The sequence below is a fragment of the Alosa alosa genome, chromosome 11 (genome assembly GCF_017589495.1).
Source record: "Alosa alosa isolate M-15738 ecotype Scorff River chromosome 11, AALO_Geno_1.1, whole genome shotgun sequence".
In the NCBI taxonomy this organism is placed as follows: domain Eukaryota; kingdom Metazoa; phylum Chordata; class Actinopteri; order Clupeiformes; family Clupeidae; genus Alosa; species Alosa alosa.
The window spans coordinates 3,672,780-3,694,010 of NC_063199.1; the positions used below are offsets into that span (position 1 = coordinate 3,672,780).

At 45.4% G+C, this 21,231-nt stretch overlaps 1 protein-coding gene across 1 annotated transcript; it reads right to left on the reverse strand.

Annotated features, from left to right (window-relative positions):
- Positions 1-5,814: 5,814 nt before the first annotated feature.
- n4bp1 (nedd4 binding protein 1) lies at positions 5,815-18,548 on the reverse strand. The gene is made up of 7 exons (XM_048257790.1): positions 18,041-18,548; positions 14,791-16,379; positions 10,913-11,043; positions 9,803-9,899; positions 8,258-8,365; positions 7,912-8,013; positions 5,815-7,650 (listed from the first exon to the last, which is right to left on the reverse strand). Exons 1-7 carry the CDS (start codon positions 18,320-18,322, stop codon positions 7,335-7,337), a joined length of 2,625 nt encoding a protein of 874 aa, XP_048113747.1. The 5' UTR covers positions 18,323-18,548; the 3' UTR covers positions 5,815-7,334.
- Positions 18,549-21,231: the final 2,683 nt, after the last annotated feature.

The window sequence follows — 21,231 nt, forward strand, 5'->3', positions numbered from 1 at the left end:
AGGGATCTCCCGAGTTCTACAGATGCACGTTGTGAGCATTTAAACGTACTGAAACAGTTAGCGATCGATCATCGCAGGAGACCATGGGGTGTTCTACAAGGTGGATATGGCGATAGATCATTTAGCCATCCTGCTAACTGTGATGCCTCCTCCATGTCTGATGTTTTACTTACGACAATGATGCAAGCAATAACATGACCGTAATGGCTAACGTTAGCCGACGTTAGCATAATCGAGCATTCTGTAGGGACTAATGGATCACACCATTACATCTCATGTTAACTCATTGAATTAAACAAAGTAATGAATATGGGAGCAGATCGTTTGTATTTCATCAATACTCATATGTTCAACTCACAGACTTTGTGCCATGTTTTGTCACTTTACTGTCACCCCTGGGCAGTTAGCATTGACGGTAAGCTAGCTAGACCTCACTCTCGGCTCCCTATGCTACGAACATCAGCAAGGCATCTTAGCTACCTGATAGCTATTTTACATAAACAACGACTGGTGAAAATCGCAATGACTGATCCCCTTTTATATTCACCATGCGGTTCCTAGGGTCATTTACCTATACCTTGTTTTGATTTGAAACACCTTGTAACCTTCCTCTCTCTGCAATGTTATTGGGGAAGCACTGGCTAACAGCGTCTTGGCAAACCTAGTAAGGCCGCGACCACAACTCAAAATGCACTAATGTTAGTGATAGCTAGCTACAAGGTATTGCTAGCCATTGCTTGTTGTACGGTGCTAGCCAGGGCATTAGCGAGAACAAAACATGTACACCTACAAAAAACACGTTTGCATCAATCATTGCATCCATCTATCTATACAGAAGCTAAATGATAAGAACACCAATCAGTGTTACGAATACAGGGCATAAATCCACCAACACAGATTGCAATCAGATGATAACGTTAACGTTACCAGCTAACATTAACTGTTAGCCAGTGTCAAACAAACCAACGTTGAAAGTGACATCCGTGTAGCCCTAGAGCACATAATAAAAAGACACTGTTCAGAACGAATTGTTACTAACTATTCATGTAACTCACCCACTAGCTGTTGTGTGAAACGTTAGGATTAGGGAACATATGTCTAACTAGGAAATATTCAATGTATTCTGTACATAACTAGCTACCGTTAGCTAGCTAGTAACCTAGGATACACGTCTGATATTAGGCTAGTAATTCTAGCTTGATCGAGCTCTAACGTTAATGTTCGATTGTAGCTAACGTTACCAGCTCAGAGAGCGTTTCGAGCCATTTAACTTCTCATTTGACTGTTTACTCCAGACACCTTTCTAAAGGTACACAGTTCATACTTTGTAACCTACCTTTAGTAAAAAAAAATATCCCGAGAACCGTGTAACAAAACTGACAAAGGGCCCTATAATCCGCTGTGGCCGGTGTCGGCTCCGCGCACTCTCTGTTGTTTAAATAGTTTCCACCTCAGGAGCAGCGACCATAGACAGTGGCAGCGAGCGCGCATAATCAAACATGAACGCGCGCACAAAGACGCATACTGTTGCATTCACATCACATCCATCAATTAAGGCCTATTCTTTGCACTAGGAGAGGGGACGAAAGTTATTTGTTTAATATTTGTCCACTTTTGAGCGGATTATGTCTATAGTTTAATTCATAAGTGTTATGTGGGATCAAACCAAGATTAAAATGTGCACTATTTCGCTTCTAGGCCTATCTAAAATGTCAAGCATGTTCAGTTTGACGGACTAAAATTATTTTTAAATACCATACATTATAATATACAGTCTGCAATTTAGCTAGTTGAATCTTGCAACAATGCTAGATCTTGATACACCTTTCTTATCCTACCTGGCCGCCGACTTCACCAAGCACCGCATTCTCGCTTCTAAAAATCATCTGGATGATCAAAAGTTAGTTTTGTGGTGTCTCATATTCAGTGTTGGGACTGTTATTCAAAAAAGTAATGTAGGCCCTACCCTACGCAGGCTTTAAGTAATGCATTACTTAACTTATTGCTCCAGTCAAAAGTAATCCTTTGCAGTTTGCATTATATGCCTACTTTTGCAGTAGGCCTGCTCTGACACGTTGCCTAAAATACTGTAACTTAAAACAAATGGCTACATCACAAATTCACAAGTAAAAGTTCTAAACAGCTGACAAAGTTGGTGAAAACCAGCCCAAAGAGCAGTGATTTATTCTCACCAGCAGTTGCTTTAAAGAATTTAACCAATTATAAGTAATAATAGACAAATAAGACAGAAATTGTAATTGTGCAATGAGGTTGATACAACAATTTTACCAATTACACACTGTTACCTGTTGTGCTGTGTTTGCATTTGCCAGCTTTGGGCAGACTTCCATAATTCAAGTCATAATGTCATTCTTTATATCGTGTAAAAAATGATTGAGCTGTCAGTTTGAAATCAGTAGAACATATAGACCCACGGGGACCTTCATAGGACAGCATTTGAGAAAGAGTGTGTCTTCATCACAAAGAAATAAAACAGACATGAGAGCATGTAGGTTGTGTATACTGTTTCAGGGACAGAGACACACACATATCATCAATAAGCATATCAGCTTTGAGTGCAAGACTTCAAAATCACAATTCTTCTGAGGCAATACACCCTAGAGTATTCATCCTTGTAAGAGCACAGCTGGGAAATGAACGGCCACTCACAATAAATCTCTCCGGTGTTCTTTTCAGTCTACAAATTTGCCAGCTCAGCCACAGAGAGGAAATGACATCAATGTTTGCCGCTCCACAGCAGATGGAGAGATGGGCTGGAGAAAGAGGCAGAGAGGCCCCTCCCTTTTGGCCACTGGATCAATCAACACAGCACATGGAGAAGACAAAACTGAGAGTGTGGACCTGTGAGATGAGCGTGTTCTCACTCCCTGAGCTAGAGGCATGGTAGCCATCTCAAAAGTATCAAAGCCTAAGTTGCACAAAGTGTGTGATTGCACCCACAATGCTCTGTTATTTGCAGTTTGATGTGTGAGTGTGTCATTTGTTTGTTTGTGTGTGTGTGTGTGTGTGTGTGTGTGTGTGTGTGTGTGCGTGTTAAAGAGACTGGGATTGCTGTACAACTGTGTTGGACTAGAGCTTAAGTTCCATTCCACCTACACAAGAGGGTAAGTGAGCACATGTTTGTATAATGTCTGCAACGTATCCCATTGCATGATGATTGCATTGCAGACTGCAACAATACTGGACGCTGTCTGCAATACCGAATCTCCCCTCTGAAGCTCATTTCACCCACCAGCACTAAATCTTTCACCCCTCCTTCCCTCCCCTTCCTCTCTGTTCGCCTCCGCCATTAATGGTAATCTCCACAAACACTGCTGCTATTCAGAAAATCTCAGATGAGACCACTTGCAAGAGAAGGTTTGCTTTGGATGACAATCAATCTCATTCTTTGCACACTAGTTTGTGCACACTAAGCTGGCAGGATGTTACTCTCCCCAGAAGACCCTCTGAAATATTGAGCTATTCCCCAGTCATGTTGATGATGACCAGATTAGAGGGATGTATTACTTTCTCCCTGGTAATCTGGGCAGACATGGGTTTTGCCATTGTGGTTTGGTTGAGTTTCGACCATGTCAGTGAGGGGTGTACATGTGGATGGGGGAGGGATTACTGTGAATGGGTTATGTAAGCAAATTGTACCAGCAGTGTGTGTGTGTGTGTTTGTGTGAGAGAGAGATGTTTAGCTGCTGTGAAGTATGAGAGACATGGGAAATGCAGACCACAAAGAGACAGAGAGGGAGGGAAAAGGAGAGAGATTTACTGGTCAGGATAGGGAGAGAACAGTACTGAGAATGTTGAGCTGCTCAGGAATGTTGATGGTATTTGAGCTTTCCTCCCTGGGGAGAATTAGTGTATGTGTGTGTGTGTGTGTGTGTGTGTGTGTGTGTGTGTGTGTGTGTGTGTGTGTGTGTGTGTGTGTGTGTGTGTGTGACTAGAGAGAGAGCCAAGGACAAGTGTTATCTCCTCAAACTCATTGTTCATCACCACCACCACCATCATCATCGTCACCACCATCACCATCTGTTGCACAATATCAATGCCACTCATTATCAAGCCACAATCACATTTTTAATCCACTAAATCAGTTGCTGAGACACTGCTGCTTGGAAGCATAGCTCTCAAAAATGTTGCCAAATTTAGTAGGCATTATCCTAGATCCACCCCATATATGACCTCTCAGACAATTGTCTTTACTTTTTCATTAAAAAGAATTGTGAGGAAAGCATGCGATAATTGTCTTGGCCATACAATAATACAAACGGTACAAACAGGTTACTAAGGTAAACAATAAGTTATGCAGCAAGAAGTCTTCAGTTGCATTTGTTAAGGATATGCATTGAACTAAAGCATGCTGCATCCATGTATGGAACAAATAAAAGAAAATCCAAGAAATTTGAGCAGCACATCAAATAGGATAAAATGATATAACACTTAACTAAGATAAAAAAAAGAAAAACAGCCTCCGAATATTACTGTGTGCCTTAATGGGCGTAAAGCTGACATGGGAACAGTGCATGGCTTTGTAGTTTGTCGTTTAAAATGTAATTTGCTCTTTCATGAATGTATGTAATTTCCCCCAGGGCTTGAGATATGATTAAGGGGATCTTATTTGAACAACAGGTATGTTTTTAAAGACTTAACGTTGTGAAATGAGGCATGATATGAGCCTAGCTGGAGACTCAAGCCAAAGGATCAGTGTTATAGAGGAGAAATGACACACATCAGTAGAACTGTGTTTGTGGTTACGGTCTTATTTGGTAAATGCTATGCAGTTTGCCTCTCACCAACAGCCATTAGCCATTTATCCCAAACACATTGATGTCTCATTTAACATGTATTCCAAGATGCTGATCCTTTTTCCAGACACTCCCCATCCATGACAGCATGGTGGAGGTGTAACGACACTGAAACACTCACCTGACAGGTTTGTGTAATGAGGCTGGCAGTGGAGCATGGGTGTTACGTAATGAATAGGCACTTGATCCATGTGTGAGCTAATAGGTGGAAGTCAGGGACTCCCCTCCTCTGACAGACTATCCCTGACGTCTGCATGAGTAAAGGTCAGATGCAATTTAGCTGTGCATTCAAGTATCATAATGCATTTTGAATTGCACAATTGCATGCAAGCTATGTCTGAATTTGTTTAATTGAAAAATGGACCTAATGAAATTTGCATTTTTTTCAAACTATGTGAGTTTTCAAAAGGAAAGCTATGGTCTTGTAGATTTCTGCAAAACACAATAATAACAGTCCTTAGATAGAATTCTGTAATAGCAGTGTCAATAGAATATTCCCATTGATAGAGTTGGACAGTGCTGGAGCCGTGAAATGAAAGTGACAAGTTATGTCACTGCACCACACCATGCTCTAATTGGATTACGAAACCCCTGCCGCTTTTTGGGAACGTGGCAGTGGGTTTTGATTGGGGGTCTTCTGCAAGTCATTGCGATCTGACTGTTTGGAGTGGACCAAGGTCAGCCAACGTCGAGAGTGTTGAGGCTTTATGTCGCCCCCTACAGACAGCGCTCTATTCCAAATGATCTTCTTAACTTTGAGATGCTGTAACTTTCCTTTCCCCACCATTACTAGGCCTTCTTAGCAGCTCTCTCCAAATTGAATTGGAATAGAATTATTTTACCAAAAAATTTTAGTCTTGGTAACTCTCACTGTACTTTGGCTGTTTCTCCAAACTCCAGATGTATTATACCATGTTGAGTATTCAGCTCTGTCTCCAAGCTCCTACGACACAGCAAGAGCAAACTTTAGGGGGTCATATGAAACAGATGACAAAGGTGACTTTTGGTCTTCATTGTAAACACAAGGCCTTTATTCACCACTCAGCCAGTGCAGGGCAGCTGGCCTAAACCTCTGCAGTCAACCTGTGAGATGCCCACAGAGGTGACCACATACCCAGTCTATATCATACACAGGGCATAACTGACACATCCATCACAAAGTAAAGGTCCACAAATCACCATTTCCTGCTGAAGACAAAGTAAGGGGGCACTGAACACAGAGGTCAAGAGAGCCAAGAAAGCCGTTGTGGATGTGGCCAATGTGAGTGAGACTGTGTGCACACACATTGACAGACTAGAACACAGCTCCATGAAGCGCACATTCCTATACAAATATACACCACAGAGGGATCCATGTTTCAACTGAGTGTGGGGCCAATAATCTCAACGAGAGAAGATCAGAATGCAGGTAGGAAGAAAAAGTATGGTTCAACCACTCCCTCTGGTGGTGGCAAAATAAACAGACTGAAATTTGTTTAAGGCCAGAGTTTGTGGTCATGGTGTTCACATTGCTATTGCTCGGCTTGAGAATGTGGTGCATTGCACAACAGGTTTGGTACATCAGGCCAGCTTATTAAGTAACATGGGGAAATGTTCAGGCCCAGCGGACATGGTGACTGTTTATGAAAGCCTACTGGGATGTCGAGAGAGTCTCTAGAAACAAACCAGTCATCAGAGATAGGAACAGGAGCATCCAACCCATACATAGAACTTTAAATAACAGAATACTGATGATGTAGTAATGTTTATGTTCTATATAGTATATGCCTATATACATATAGAATGGGGTACAAAAGTGTTATATTTCCCGTGGTGCACCATGATGATTCACTGATTACCAGCAACTGATCTTTTTAGCAACTCAACATTGTTGGGAGAAAAAGACCCCTGTGTGCTGCAATAAACTGAAAGTATAGCTCAACAGTCCAACAAGTCACTTGGTTGACATATATACAAAGACCAACTGAAAAGGAACTATACATTACAAAGGGAACACAGGACCCAAATATCCATACAGCAAAGCCAGTTCGACCATGATCATTTCAGCCAAACAGCATGAAATAAAAATGTCTGGGCACATTAAGTTATATAACAAGTATGTACAGCACAAGACATATGCCACTTGGACTGTGCATATCAGCAACATTCAAAAGGGTTTCGTTGTGTTGGTTTGTTTTGCTTTCAGTTCACCATAAATGTGGCTGAGCCAGGGTGCAGTGGGTGTACATTGTGCTTGAGGTGGTCACGGTGCTTTGTGAATGCTGATTGTGAACCTAATAAAGACAGAAGAGCAAGACGTTCACAACAAAGATGGCACCCTGGGGGTTGTAGTCCTCTGATCATTTCACCCTGAACCTCAAAAAAAGCAAACTGGGTCTTTTCTGCAAGCATAAAAACTTTAAGCTCTTCTCTACAAGAACAAAAGGGATTACTGTGTTACACAGTGTGTGAGTGTGTGTGTGTGCTTTATGAACGAGTGTTAAGGCGCTCGTCCAGGAGATCGTCCAGGAGAGCTCTTCATCCCAGCAGGAGACCGGACAACGCGTTCAGGTCGCGCATGTAAGGGTGGTCGCTGAGGATGCGGTCGATGTTGGGCTTCTGGTCGGGGAAGATGTCGTACAGCTGCCTCTTGAGCTCCGACGTCTCCGAGGCCGAGCGCTGCGGAGGGGGCGAGGTGGAGGGCGAGGACCGGGGCGGCGGGTTCCAGCCAGGGGCCCCCGAGTGGGGCCAGTGAGATGCGAGGCGAGGCTGAGGGGGGCTGGACTGCTGCATATGACCCGCGGGGGTGGGACAGAAATCTGAACGCTGCTGTGGACGGCTGGCTGGCCTGGTTCTTGTGGAGAGAAAGGAGACAGAAACAAAGACAGAGAGAAATGATTATAGGAAACATATTACCATTGTTGACATGATGATCCACAGGTCAACTAACATGTTAACAAGATGCAGTGTCTTCTAGAGACACTAGACCAGGGGTGGGTATTAGCAACAACCTTGAAACGACTTAAGTCACTGTTCATGGGATTTCAAAAAGGTGAAAAGTGAAGCCAAAAAAAGTTCTGAGTTGTATACGTGGCTAGCCTTGACATAAACACACCTGCTGTCTTTGCGTAAGAAAACATCCACATGGGGACCATGTTTCCCTAAAGGGTCATCTGGGATCATGAAGTGGTCCTCCACAAAGGTGAAAGGCAGGAGTCTGTTGAAGCCACAGCAGTCACATTCACATGAACACATTTTTCAGTCAAGTTCATCCATACTAACAATACTAACACAATACGCACCGTGGGGGTTATTAGAGGTCGCGTCACTTCACTAGCAATGTGGAGCTTTAACACACAGAACCTTACTGACTGGTTGTTATTGCCTGTGGTGTTGTGAACTCTGTGACTGACCAGCTGAATGTGATGAAACATGGCCATCTTACAGTGGCTCTCACTCACCGGTCCTGAATGATTCTCCGCCATGCCTCCGAGGTGCTCACAAAGTCCCGCAGGTTGTCGTTTGTGACGATGACCCCGTCCGTCTTCTCTGCCAGATGGAGCAGGAACCTGAAAAGGCATGGAAGTTAGTCTCTGGTGGACAACCACAGGGTGGAGCTCTCTTTCCAGCTCAGTTCCTTTTTCAGAGGAACCCTTATTGGCCAAATCAAACAAATGACATCAAGAGGGCACTACAGAGGCCTGAGGGCCAGATGTACTAACGCTTTTGCGCCCACTTCAGGCGTATTTGTTTCGCAACGTGCATGTAGAAACATTGTGAGGTATGTACAAAGAGGCCACATTGAGGTCAAAATGCAGACTGCCTCTCGCGGGAGCTGAAAATGGCAAACTGCGCGTTTCCGTGTCATGCATATGCATTCATGGGAGGATCTAGGGGAAAGTGGGAGTTTAGCGTAAAGAGATGGGAGGAGAAGCGTAAAGAGCGCCTAATTATGCATTTCGCGGTATGTACAAAAACTGCTGGTGAAAACGCACGTCTATTCAGCGCCTAAAAACTTCCGACTTGTAAAAGCAGGTGTTAATCCAAATTGCAGTTAAATGCATCAATGTGATGTTCCCATCAAGAGAACCTTTCAAAGACAACAGAATCGCCAGTTTTGTGTCTGTATTATATCAAAAGCAACCTTAACTTTCGTTAGCCTTTCGAATGTCTTACTTTCACGACATTCACTTAAACTTTCCTACTTGCTAGATTTGACCAATCTTCCATAGCCTATGTGCACAAGTAGTTTGAGTAGCACTACTGATCTTCATCTCTGCTTGTTGACATCTTATCATGTATGGTATTATTTCATGATCGCTAAGCGTTTGATTCTTTATAATGTTGTCATCAGTTAACTTCATTCAACTGCGCTTGTAGGTTCAGTTGTGGATGTTCGTAAATTGCGGTAGGGGGTGGAGAAGGGCACAGTGTGTTATGTGCGCTCTGATACTTTGTCAGATAGTGACTCCATGGTAGTGGTGAATCATACAGCTGAAATGTGACAACTGTGTGACAATTGAGTTTGCCATTGAGACGGGGGGAAATCAGTGACAAGTTGTGTGTGTTTAGTCTGTGTGTTTTAATTATTTCATTTAGCAGACACTTTTCATATAAAGTCAAAGACTAGGAGATGATGAAGACAAAGCCATGCATGATAAAAGTACACCTGACCTGGGCTCATTGCGGGAAAAGTATGTCTGATCTTATCTTATGCGACATGGGCCCGAGTATGCCTGATCTGGTCTTGTGTGATTGGAAGTTGAGTATGCATAAACCGGTTTGATGTGATTTTCAGGGTGAGTATGCCTGATCTGGTTTGATGTGATTTTCAGGGTGAGTATGCCTGATCTGGTTTGATATGATTTAAGGCTGATTCTGAATATGCCTGATCTGCTCTTGTGTGTGATTGGAAGTCAATCAATCTGGTTTTATGGCTTTTACAGGATTTGAGGTTGAGTATGCCTGATCTGGTGTGATGAGCTGATGTCAGCCTTGGGCCATACCGGTCATCGTGGGACGATATGCGCTGTCCACACACTTCTCGGGAGGGGGTGAAGGACAGAAGCCTCAGGTCCTCTAGCTGGCTCAGGAAGTGTTGTTCTGAGAGAGAGAGAGAGAGAGAGAGAGAGAGAGAGAGAGAGAGAGAGAGAGAGAGAGAGATATAGGGGGGCATATTAGAACATGTACTCAGAGCAGAGGTAGAAAACTTCTACCATGTATTGGTTCTATCTGTACACTTAACAGACAATTTCACTAATTAGCTGATCTAACAATGAGTTAGAGAATGGCAGAAATCTATGATAGGGTTCTTTCTGAAGCCGCAGTTATCCTCTCTGACTCAGAGCCTTACTGGAGAACAGGCGGTGCATTGCACCCTTAGCTGCTCCTTAATGCTGCAATACTGCAGCCATGAGATTGCTGCTTTGCACTGTATGCTACACACCTAGTTTCCTAGTGTGAGTCACAACCCACATATAGGGTTTGGTGCCTACTGGTATCATTCATGACTTCTCCACTGTATCTTCAAAGCCATGGGAGGTAGTCATTGACTGAGTAATTGATAATCTAAAAATGAAATAGCTAGATGCAATACGATAAAGTATATTGATTTCAAGAATTTACAATGGATTCTAGTTGCTTCTTATAGGATTAGATTAATATCTTTCAATGTCATACACTGCACAAAGGACTTTTCTCAAAGACTTACCTCAACACGTAAACCATGCATTCCTATCATAGACAATCCTTAGACAAACCATGCATTCCTATCATAAACATTCTTTCACCTATCTTCTATATTCTAGTCTTGCAGCATGTCAACAAACTGTAGTTGGACCTGTATGGCCAAATATTTTCCAAGGCAGAAATTAAGATATGTAGAGAGCTCTAATGCAGAGGGTTTTCGATTCTCTGCTGCTTTGGCTGAAAGACCAAACAGATTCACAGGTGTCTTAGGTTGGGGTTACCATCTGAAAACTAGGACTGATTTGTTTCTGTGATTTCATATAAATCAAGCTACAATGTCAACGTCAATGCCTATATTCATCATGTCCCCTGATTCTTCCTTGTTATTATTTCTGTGTCTTATGTCCCAGGCTGGTTCAGGGGCTCACCTGTGATGTTGGGGTCTCTTTTCTGCCTCCACTGGGGGACAAAGACAGTGATCTCTCGGTGCCCTCTCCTCCAGAAGTGCTCCACGGCAATGGCTATGCCACGACAGGAGAAGATGCGGTGGTTGCCATGGCTGTAGAGGATAGAGGTTGGATCAGTCATGAGTCAATATGCATATTAATTCAACCGTACACTTTAAGTGTAACTAAACTAAACTAAACTCAAAATCAAATGGGAGTTGAATGATGTGTCTCAAGTAACTATGCAGAACTAGCGGTACTTGTTTTTTTAAAGAATATAATAATCTTCCTGTGCTTATCTAGCTTGAACTTGACACACGTTCACATCAGCAAAATGGTCTTTCCACTAAGTCATAGTGGCACAGCAGGACATGCTTCTACTGTGATTATGAAGAAATAAGTGTCTTTAATACAGTAATTTTCTAAGTATTAGCCGCATTGTGTATAAGCCGCATGACAGTGTTTTATGCCAGTTAAAAGAAACAAAACTATTTTAATACCACATTAACTGCCCCCGTATTAACTTCAAAGCTGAAGAAATTTTGCAAAATCAATGTATAAGCTGTGACTAATAGTTGGGAAATTGCGGTAATGATTGAGTGTTCACTTCAGTAATGTTGCACTCACTTAGAGTAGCCATCCTCTCTGCTCTACTCAAACAGAAATTCCTTTCACAAATCACATCAGAAGCTTTTGGAAGTCAACTGCTGGAGCATAGGTGAATTTGGGGATAGCAAGTACTGTTCAGAAACAGTGGGCCCTCAGTGTTCTACAGGGTTTTTGACCTGTAATGTAAATGTCTAAGCCTAATGTAAATGCATGCAAACTCAAGCTCAGTGAGATTCAGCAAAAGCATAGGACAGGCCCCTGGTGGAGTCCAGCACAGCTGTGGTGGCTCTTCCGGCCTAAAATCATGACCTTAAGGCATCACGCACTGCAAGTCTAATTTGTCTCGTACGTCTGCACCATACGTCTGTCAACCCAACCTGCGCAGAGAGGGGCAGGCCTGCCGAAAATCCCCTCTTCACACATGCGCTCCCGGCCCCATCAACAGGAAATCCAGCACATTCGAGTTGATAGATAAACACTCTGTTGCCAAGATGGACAGATAGGGTCAATGCAAGGGTGAGAGGAAAAGTACCAGCAGACCTGACCTCTCTGCTGAATACAAACGCTCGGCTTTTGACAGGCCAATTAGCATGAAGGATCTATGTGTTTATGAGAAAAGAATTTAAGCTGCCTTTTTAAACATCGGCTTTAGCAAGCAGGCTGGCTTATATGATTGATTTAGCCAACCTGTCTTAGATTATTGAAAACTTCTAGTGATACCCACTTAACAACCATGACAGCAACTGCCTGACAACAACAACAGCAGTAACACCACATAGCAGACCATAGAGAGTGTGGTGACAGAAGGGCTCTGGAACTTCCCCCTGGTGAGAGAGAAAGTGATTTCAAACAGGAAGTGATACTAAATCCACCGCTACTGACGTTGATAGTAAAATAACCCAGTCTGGAAATGTAAATAGGTAATATGCAAAAAAGACCCTAAAAACATTCCTGGAAAAAAAAATAGTATAGAACTCCCCCTTGTCAAGTCTTTGAGATTCACCTTTGTCTGGCACGTTGACATAAAAAATTCAAAGACTACACATTTGACTGCAATATGCAGAACACAATCCTCTCTGCAGACTGCATGCATATCTCTTCACACATACGCCTGCAGGCGCAAACATGCCATAGCCTTTGTATGGCGCACTACAAGTGTGACGTGTGTGCGGCCCTGAGCAGTGACCCTGTGCAGTCTGGATGGGTAGGAGCTTAGATAAGAAGCAATGCGTCACATCAGTGTCGCCACGACCGCCTCCATTCAGCTATTGTTGCCCTCATTGATCACATTTTTGATTACGCAGCTTGCATATTCCCTTACCCCAAACACTGGCTTCAGCGACTCACATATCCTCAGCCTTCTCAATTCATCCTGGCACCTTTATTCAGTCAGCAGGACCACAAGTCATTGCCAGCCATTTTCTTGCTAACTTGGCACTATGATCCATCAGCCATTCAATCAATTCAATTCAATAAAGTAAAATGCTCACAGTAGCCTCATCATCACTGTTTGCTCTACTGTTTGTGTCTCAGGCAGAACATCTGGAGTTCATTCAGACAGTCCGAGCAGTCACCTTCTGCACCCACTTTAAATGAAAAAACTCCCTGTCTGTGCTTCCATGTTGCTCATTTTTGACCTACTTCAGCCACATGTCCAATGCCTCAGCTGTAACTGAATCAGTGACTACTATGTAGGGATGCACCGATTGTGAAATTCTGGGCTGATATCAATACCAATGTATAAAATAACAATTTGGCTGATAGCCGATGCCGATATTTTTGTCTTTGTTTTTGTTGATAATTATATCCTTGAGTCGAGTGGAAACAAAACTATTTATAAAGAACAACCAATTTCAAGTCTTTCAGACCTTCATAGCACAACATTTACTTTAAGCGAAATTGATGTAATATAACAGATAAACATCAGCCACTGCCATCGGTAAATGTCATAAATTTGCCGAAAGACGATATCAGTTCACAAGGCCGACAATGGCCGAAATATCTGTCCATTGTCTCAGTTGTGATGGACACATAGAGAGAGAGAGAGAGAGAGAGACCACAATCTTACAGTGGAAACAGGCAGGCACAGGAAAACCTGGCTGCCCAAAAAGGAAAGAATATGTGGTCACTGCCAGACAGGGAAGGTTGAGACAGAGGAGCACTTTCTTCTTCACTGTGATAAATATAAAGACATAAGAGATGCATCTTTCCCTAGCTTTAAAACATATTACCCAAACTTTGAAACCATGGGCACACATGAAAAACTGGCTATCCTCTCAGGAGAGGGACATTCAGCCACTCTAGCAGCAAGATACATTTCACACTGTCATAAGCTGAGAGACTCCAGCATAACTTAATTTTATTTTATTTCATTTATTTATATTTATATTCTTATCTCTATAGAGAATATACATATTGTCCTGTTCTAAAGTGTGTGTGTATGTATGTACAGTATATGTGTGTCAGGGGACTTATTTCTGACATTATAAAAAATCTATAATAACAATATAATGAAATGTGTTGTTGACATGTCTGTATAATTGTGACAGCAGACAAGGCCAGTTCAAGTTCCCAGAACAGATAAAGCCGACTTTTGGAATTTTAAAATGACACAGACTAGGAGCTGCAGAGTTCACATTCTGAGTACTTTTGCCACGGCAGGCTCAGTTCAGTACCTGCACTCATTAGTTTAGTGGCTAAGTACCTGGAGAGTTTGCTCTTGGTTCCTGGAAGGCCTGTGACAAAGGGTTTAGTAAGAGAGGAAAAACACCCTGTGGCGAGGTGAGGGGGTGAAGCAGGGTTCAGGGAGGGGGCGAGGGGAAGACAAAAGTACAGAACGAAACAGAAAGGGAACGAGAGACATTGGAGTGTCGGGGCTCTTTGAGGTACATCAAAGATACCATCAGAGAGAAACAAGTGTGTAAATGAACGTTGAGCGAAGAGTCCCTAGATTCACCACTAAGAGTGCAACCCACGCACTGCACCTGAGCTCACAACTTTAACACGGATGGATGTGCACACATACAGTGTACGGGTATAACGGAAATAAACTTTGAGAAGTCTGCACTGTTTAATTCTAGTAGAGAATGCACTTAATAATAATGGGTTAGCCTCAGAGCCGAACATCCATTTATATCGCTTAACAGGTAAATGCTATGTAAATGCATCAGTACTTGCTGCAATGTAAGCACAGGTTAAAAGAAATCCCGTGGAGGCTGGGTAATGTTAGTCTGCAGAAGGGTGAAACTTACGACATGGCCACGTTACTGCCATCTATGATCACATGCCGAAGATCAGACCGGCCTGGTTCATCTTGCAGCACCAATCGGTAAGGTGTCCGCAGAGACTGCTGGAAGCGAGACACCCCTGTAAGGGGGGCAGATTTGGAGGAAGCAGAGGGCTCCGCACGGACCTGGGGCATTCGCCCAGCAATAGTCTGGTAGGAGCAGCTGGGCCGCGTGTCGGGCACGAGGGGCGGGCACTGCGAGGAGCTCCGCAGAGCGGTCACGCTCTCCACCCGCATGGGCCCCATGGTTTGCATGCCTCCCCGAGAGAGGTAGTCCAGCTTGGGCTCGGAGGACAGGTCGAAGCGGGCTATTGTCCTGGCCTTAGGCCCTTGGGTCGTCTCCATCATTCCTTCACTGTCGTCGTCTATACAGATGACCTCGTACACATCGTTCTGCGCCGCGGCGCCACTCTTCTTTAGTGCCGCCCCCTGATTACCACCAGTGGGCCGAATATTCTCTTTGGCCTTGATGTCTGGCATGGGTCTGACTAGCATTTTGTCCTTGTCTCTGGACACGCAGGACAACATGGTGGACGAGGAAGAGGAGGAGGAAGATGACGACGATGATGAGGAGGGGTCAGGGGTGCGCGAGGTGCGTGAGGCCACCCCCTGCTGGTGGGTCTTGTCACGCTGGGTCTCTTCCACAATGCGCTCTAGCAGCAGAAAGGTGTCCTCCGTCTGGCCCGTCTCCCTGACGACGCGCTCCACCACGTCCTGCTCGTAGCCCATGGTGCGGAAGAAGTTGACGAGACAGCGCAGATTGGTCTCGGGGCTCACCGTCTCGTCCGGTGTGCTCTCGCAAGGGTCCAGCAGCACCGCGGCGCCCATTTTAGCCACTGGCGTTTTGGCACGCGTCTGGCTTGCCTCCCGCTGCCGCAGACCCTGACCTTGCCTCTCAGTCTCCCTTTCTGCGCCCAGCTCCTCCTCCCTCCTCTCGAGCGAGTACTGCCGCTTCGTGTTGCGCTGCTCGCTCTCCGACGACCGCCGCTTGTGTGTGGGCCTCCCGTTGGTCAGCTGCCCGGCCATCCCCTCTTGCCCCATGACCCTGTCCTCAAAGCTGGTGTCCTGGATGTGATGGGACAGCTCAGTGATGGGTGTGCTGGCCTGGGAGCGGTCCTGCTCCAGCTCTGCGGTGGCCGCCAGCGTCGGGCCTCCCCCGACCGGGGAGGCGAGCGTGGGGCTCTGCGCCAGCCCTAGCAGCTCCTCCTTCAGAGCGCTGGGCAGCACCAGCAGCTCCATGGCGTACTTGTCCGTGCGCTCCTCCACGAAGGTCTTGAAGGCTCGCTTGACAGATGGCTCTCGCTCACCGGGCAGGCTGCGCTTCTCGTGGAAGAGCGCCACAAACTGCTGTACACGGCTCTGGGCCATGACAACCGCCTCGGCCCGGCCTTGCACTCGTAGGCGGCCTGGCTCCAGCAGGACCACCTCGGCACTGGTGTCACGCAGCAACCGCTCCAGGAAGAGGCCACGGGCCCCCGCGAAGATGCAGTGCATGTCCACTGGGTAGCGCTCCTCCTTCTGCAGCTCTGGGGCACACAGACCCTTCACATACTCCTGCCAACACAGCACAAGGACAACATCAGCAACACTGTATAGCTGAACAGCACAACTTTATACATTACAGAAGAATGTTTTTTTTATTATTACTATTAATACTTTCTATTATTGTAAAAATGCATTTAATAATACACACTATTTTTCACACTCTGAATGAGAAAAGATTCTCAAAGGTCTAAAACTATTGATGGATTGACAATGTTATTGATTAAGAAACCTCATTCAGGCCAACAACTAGCACAAGCAGGTCAAATGTTTTGCCTGTATCTCATTGATTCGACACAACAGAAAATTTGAGAACAGTGTGCATGTGTCCACATGTGTGTTGCAACTCATGTGTCAATGTACTATAAAAGGCAGTTGGCTATATGGTGACACAAGTAGGACTTGTAGTGACTTCAAAATCATACAAAATCAGCTGTTGTTGCAGAGCGGAAGATCTATATATAACCATTTACCACAGATAAATAAAAATACATTAGCTGCTTCTTGGTGGTCACATTCTAGCATTATTAAGAAATGAATTGCTCTGACCAAGACCTGAACTAGTCTTAATCCTGGTCCTCTTCTGTGTTCGAAACTGTGCGTGATTAACTCGACAAGCTTTGCAGTGAGTAAGGGGAACGACCTGGCAGAGTAGCCGGTTTAGGTTTATTGGGGTTTCCGTTCTAGTCCTGCCCAGAAGGGACTACTGGAGATTCCAGTTTTACTGGCACCGTCGATGACGTTTTCCGCCTGACAGACGTACTCATGCTAAAGTAAACAAGCACGCTTTGCACACGTGCAGACATAAACATCTCAAGATGGGGGGCAGGTCAGATTTGCTTGCATACAAATGGGTATTTTCCCCTCGGTCAGTGAACGGGAAAAAGGAGAAATGTCAAGGGTGTAACGTTATGCGAACCAATGACTAAATGGCTAAAGTGACAGGACTAGAGCGCAACTGATACCGAAAGGATGAGAATGTCAACACCACAGTCAATAACTGTAGCAAACAATGTCAATAACGTAGCAGACAATCATTTTTGTACTGACAGCTAACCTTAGTCTGTCTGAAACATCAGCTGTTCAGCATCTGAATTAGCAACTTGTTCCCTTTAAGAACTTCATCATTTTTTTTTAACGGTAGCTAGTAAAGTTCATGTCCTCCTCGTATGATGAACTTTAGATACTTCAAGATCACAACTTGTTAACAATAGCTACCTTCTCTTTCGGAATCAAAAGTATATTTACCTAGGATTACCGTTAATTATTATTATTATTACTTTTGAAAACGACCACACACTGGGCAAAATCTAATTGCCGAGACAGGTTACCCACGCCAGAATGTCAGTTAATGATAGAGTAACAAAACTACGGATTACCTGAGCTAGCTAGTATCTAGCAAGGTAATGTTAACTGACCAAATAACGTCAGTTACCTAACGTTATTTAGGCCATCCTAACATCGATAGGCCGACTCAATGCCTGCTAATATAAATGTAGCTAACGTTAGCCACCTAGACCCAGCCAGCTAGCCATTTTGCTCTCCACTTTCTTAGCAACTTTAATAAGTTTTTACTAACCGAAGATGTAGTTAATTAATAACACTGTTAACGTTATACACTGGATGAATCAAAAAGCACAAGTATAAGTTACTGTTACAAAGGTCCACTTTACCTTTGCCTTCAGAACATTTTCTCTCTTTCCCATTAGCTTCAACCAAATTTGCCTCGATGCTTGACTTCCGTGAGCTCCTGTATGATCAAGGAGTCCTATAATGGTAAAATCTACACGGAAAACCTGCTCCACTCTGGACTTTGCGCACTTTAGTTCAGCCTGCTTTTCCTCGGGTACGGTGAACTCGTCTACAGTCAACGACTCTTGGTGTTGCCTGTTAGCGGGAGGAGACACTGTATTTCCCGGAGGCTCTGAACAAGTTAGCTCGGTGATTCGCTTCATGCCGTTGAGGGGCCGCGTTGTTGATATAATGTTATTGGAAACAAATTTTAGTCTATGAAGACAACAGAGTTTCTCATTATGAAATCTAAAGAGTGAATAGTTTCCCCCATCATGATTATCCTTTACGTGTCTTCATTGTGTCCTCACTATGCTTCACATCATCGATTTAAAGCTCAGCAACAACAACTTCCATATAGCTGGCTCCCCCGAATGACACCATTGTCGCAACCGGAGAGCGCCACCGGGAAGTTCCAGTGACGTCATCACGACCCGACACGGGCTTTTAGCTCAGGCCCATACATACTATGCTTTTCAGTGTACTTTTCAGAATACTGAATATTTTTTTGCAAAATAAATGTGAAATATTTACATGAAATAGATATGAATCCTATACTCCTATGAATGAATCAACTCCAGAAACCATAGCCTGCCAGAAACCAGCTGCCCTCTGCTGGTTAGTGGAACATATGGCATATATGGTGAATAATTCTTTAGAAAAGGCTTTCTTCTTATTTCATTTCTGTTTTTCACGTGCCATAGGCTAGCCTATTATGCAGCCTTGAGCTACTAAATCTATGCTATTCTTGGACCCATAGCCGATAAGAAATGAAATGGGCCTAGTAGAAGCGCCACACATATAGATATTGTAAAGCTTTATTAGAAAGTTTTATAATATCTAGGGCGCCACACACAAAAGCCAAAGTTGGATGGGTGAAGGATCCAACTGCTGTCACGCTATCTGGAGAAATATTCTTTGGTCACCGCTATTCTGAGATTTACAGCTCCTATTGACTTTCATTCAACACATCAAAACAATATTTCAAAAATGTTCTCAAACTAACGCCGATGACTTATACCAGCATACCAGGGATGCTGGGCGACTAGACAGGCTGGTAAGGAAAGCTGGCTCTGTCGTGGGAGCTGAACTGGAGTGCATCACTTCAATATCAGACAAAAGGACCCTGAACAAACTAATTAACATCTTGGACAATGACAATGACTGTCATCCACTGTCATCCACGGCACAGGAGCGGACTCGGCTGCGGGCACAGGAGCAGGCACCTCAGGGCTAGCCACAGGAGGCGTGGCGTCGGGCGACTGGACTGGCCGACGCCTGGAGCCACATCTCTTCCTGGAGGGAGTCCTGATGGCAAGCCTAGTTCCCAAAAATGGGAACCGGCTGGTTGGAGGCTCAGCTGTCCCACCCTAAGCCCCTGGCACACTGGCCCGAAACCAGTTAGACAGGTCATCTGCTGGAAACATTAGGCCTATTTTTTGGTCAAAGTTTTCTCCATGGATTCCTGGTCAGAACTCCTATTGGAACAGATTTAAAACTTTTAGCAAAAAACTTTCCTTTTCTATCAAATACATATTTACAGAGGATTTATGTGCAGCCGCTGTAGCTGTCTGTTCCATGTCCCCCTGATCGCTCGGCTGTCGCATACCCCTCCCCAGCCAAGGAGGCTGGCATCTGTAGTCACAACCTGTCTGTGGGCTACTCTCACCAGCGGGGCCCCGACTGAGAGGTTCTCGGGGGGTGCGCCAATAGGCAAGAGCTCTCCAGCATCCCCAATCTACTCGAACGTGCTTGTGTCTGTCCCTGACAGGATGTGCGCGGAGCGCTGCAAACCATGCTTGGAGATCTCGCATGTGGAGAAGGCCAAGGGGAACCGCATGTGAAGCCGCCGCCATCAGCCCCAGAAGGTGCAGACACTGGCGCACGGTGACCACAATGTCTCACCGAAAACTGCTAATGCAGTGCTGAAGGCCTGCCTGACGTGCCTGAGACAATTTCACTGTCATGCCCACCGCATCAAGCTCCAGTCCCAGGTAGGGGATTGTCTGCGCGTGCGTGAGTATTTATTTTTTCATTTGTTTGTTAACAAGTGCTTGTGGACACAACAGCGCAACTGCACACAAACTGTCACTTGGGAGAACCCTGGCGTGCTTGGGGAACGGCTCGCCAACCTCCTGTGACTGTCCCAACCCTCGCCAGGGGTTGGCCGGTGGGGGCTGGGCGTGAAGCGGACTGCTCCCTGCCCCGCTTCCAGCCTCGCCTTGACTGCCCGTCCTGCCGCGGCTGGAAGGTGCATCTCTGCAGCCGGACGGTCCCTGCTGCTGCCGCTGTTGTTGCTGCTGCCGCTGCGGGTGTGGTGCACGCCTGTGCCTTGCCCGCACACGGTGCTTGGCCATTGTCGCCACTTGTGCAGCGGGGCAGGAGATCCCCTCTCGCCGAGGCAGAAAGCTTTTCAGCGCGTCCGCGCTCTTTTGTGCTGCTTCAAAACGCTCCCTCATGTTGGCCCGAACAATCCCGAGGGGGTCAGTGGCGCGTCGAGCACCGAGATCTTCTCCCTGTCTGGCAGCTGTGACAGTGTGAGCCACAGGTGACGAACCAGCACCACCAAATGGCCCATCGCCCTGCTCTGCGCCAGAGCAGTGCACCTTGATGCTTGCGGGGTCGAGGTCCCTTCCTCCTCGGCGGCCAACCGCATACTCTCCCCGGCGTACACCTGGAGAAAAGCCACCGTGTTGAGAGCCTGACAAGCCTGCCACCACACATACGCCTTAGATGCCTGGCCAGCCGTAACCCGACAGGGTTTTGATGGTTGTGTAGGCGGCCCTCAGCCTGATGCTCCCTGGGGGCAAAGGTACGCGCTAGCATCTCCTCCACCTCTGGGAGGTGAGCCAGCCCCTGGTCCTCCGCCCATTCAGGGCAGAAAAGGGGGACGAAGCCCTGCAACAGGGACCGGCCAGAGTATGGCTTTCTTGACTTCTGTACCTCCGCCAGGAAGTTGGGCAAGGCTGGGAGGGGGAGAGACCTTTTCTCCCTGGACGGTGCTCGTAGTATGACCTGTCCATTAAGGAGCCCTGGCACTCCGGCTGCTCCCGGGAGAGGGGGGAAGACTCCG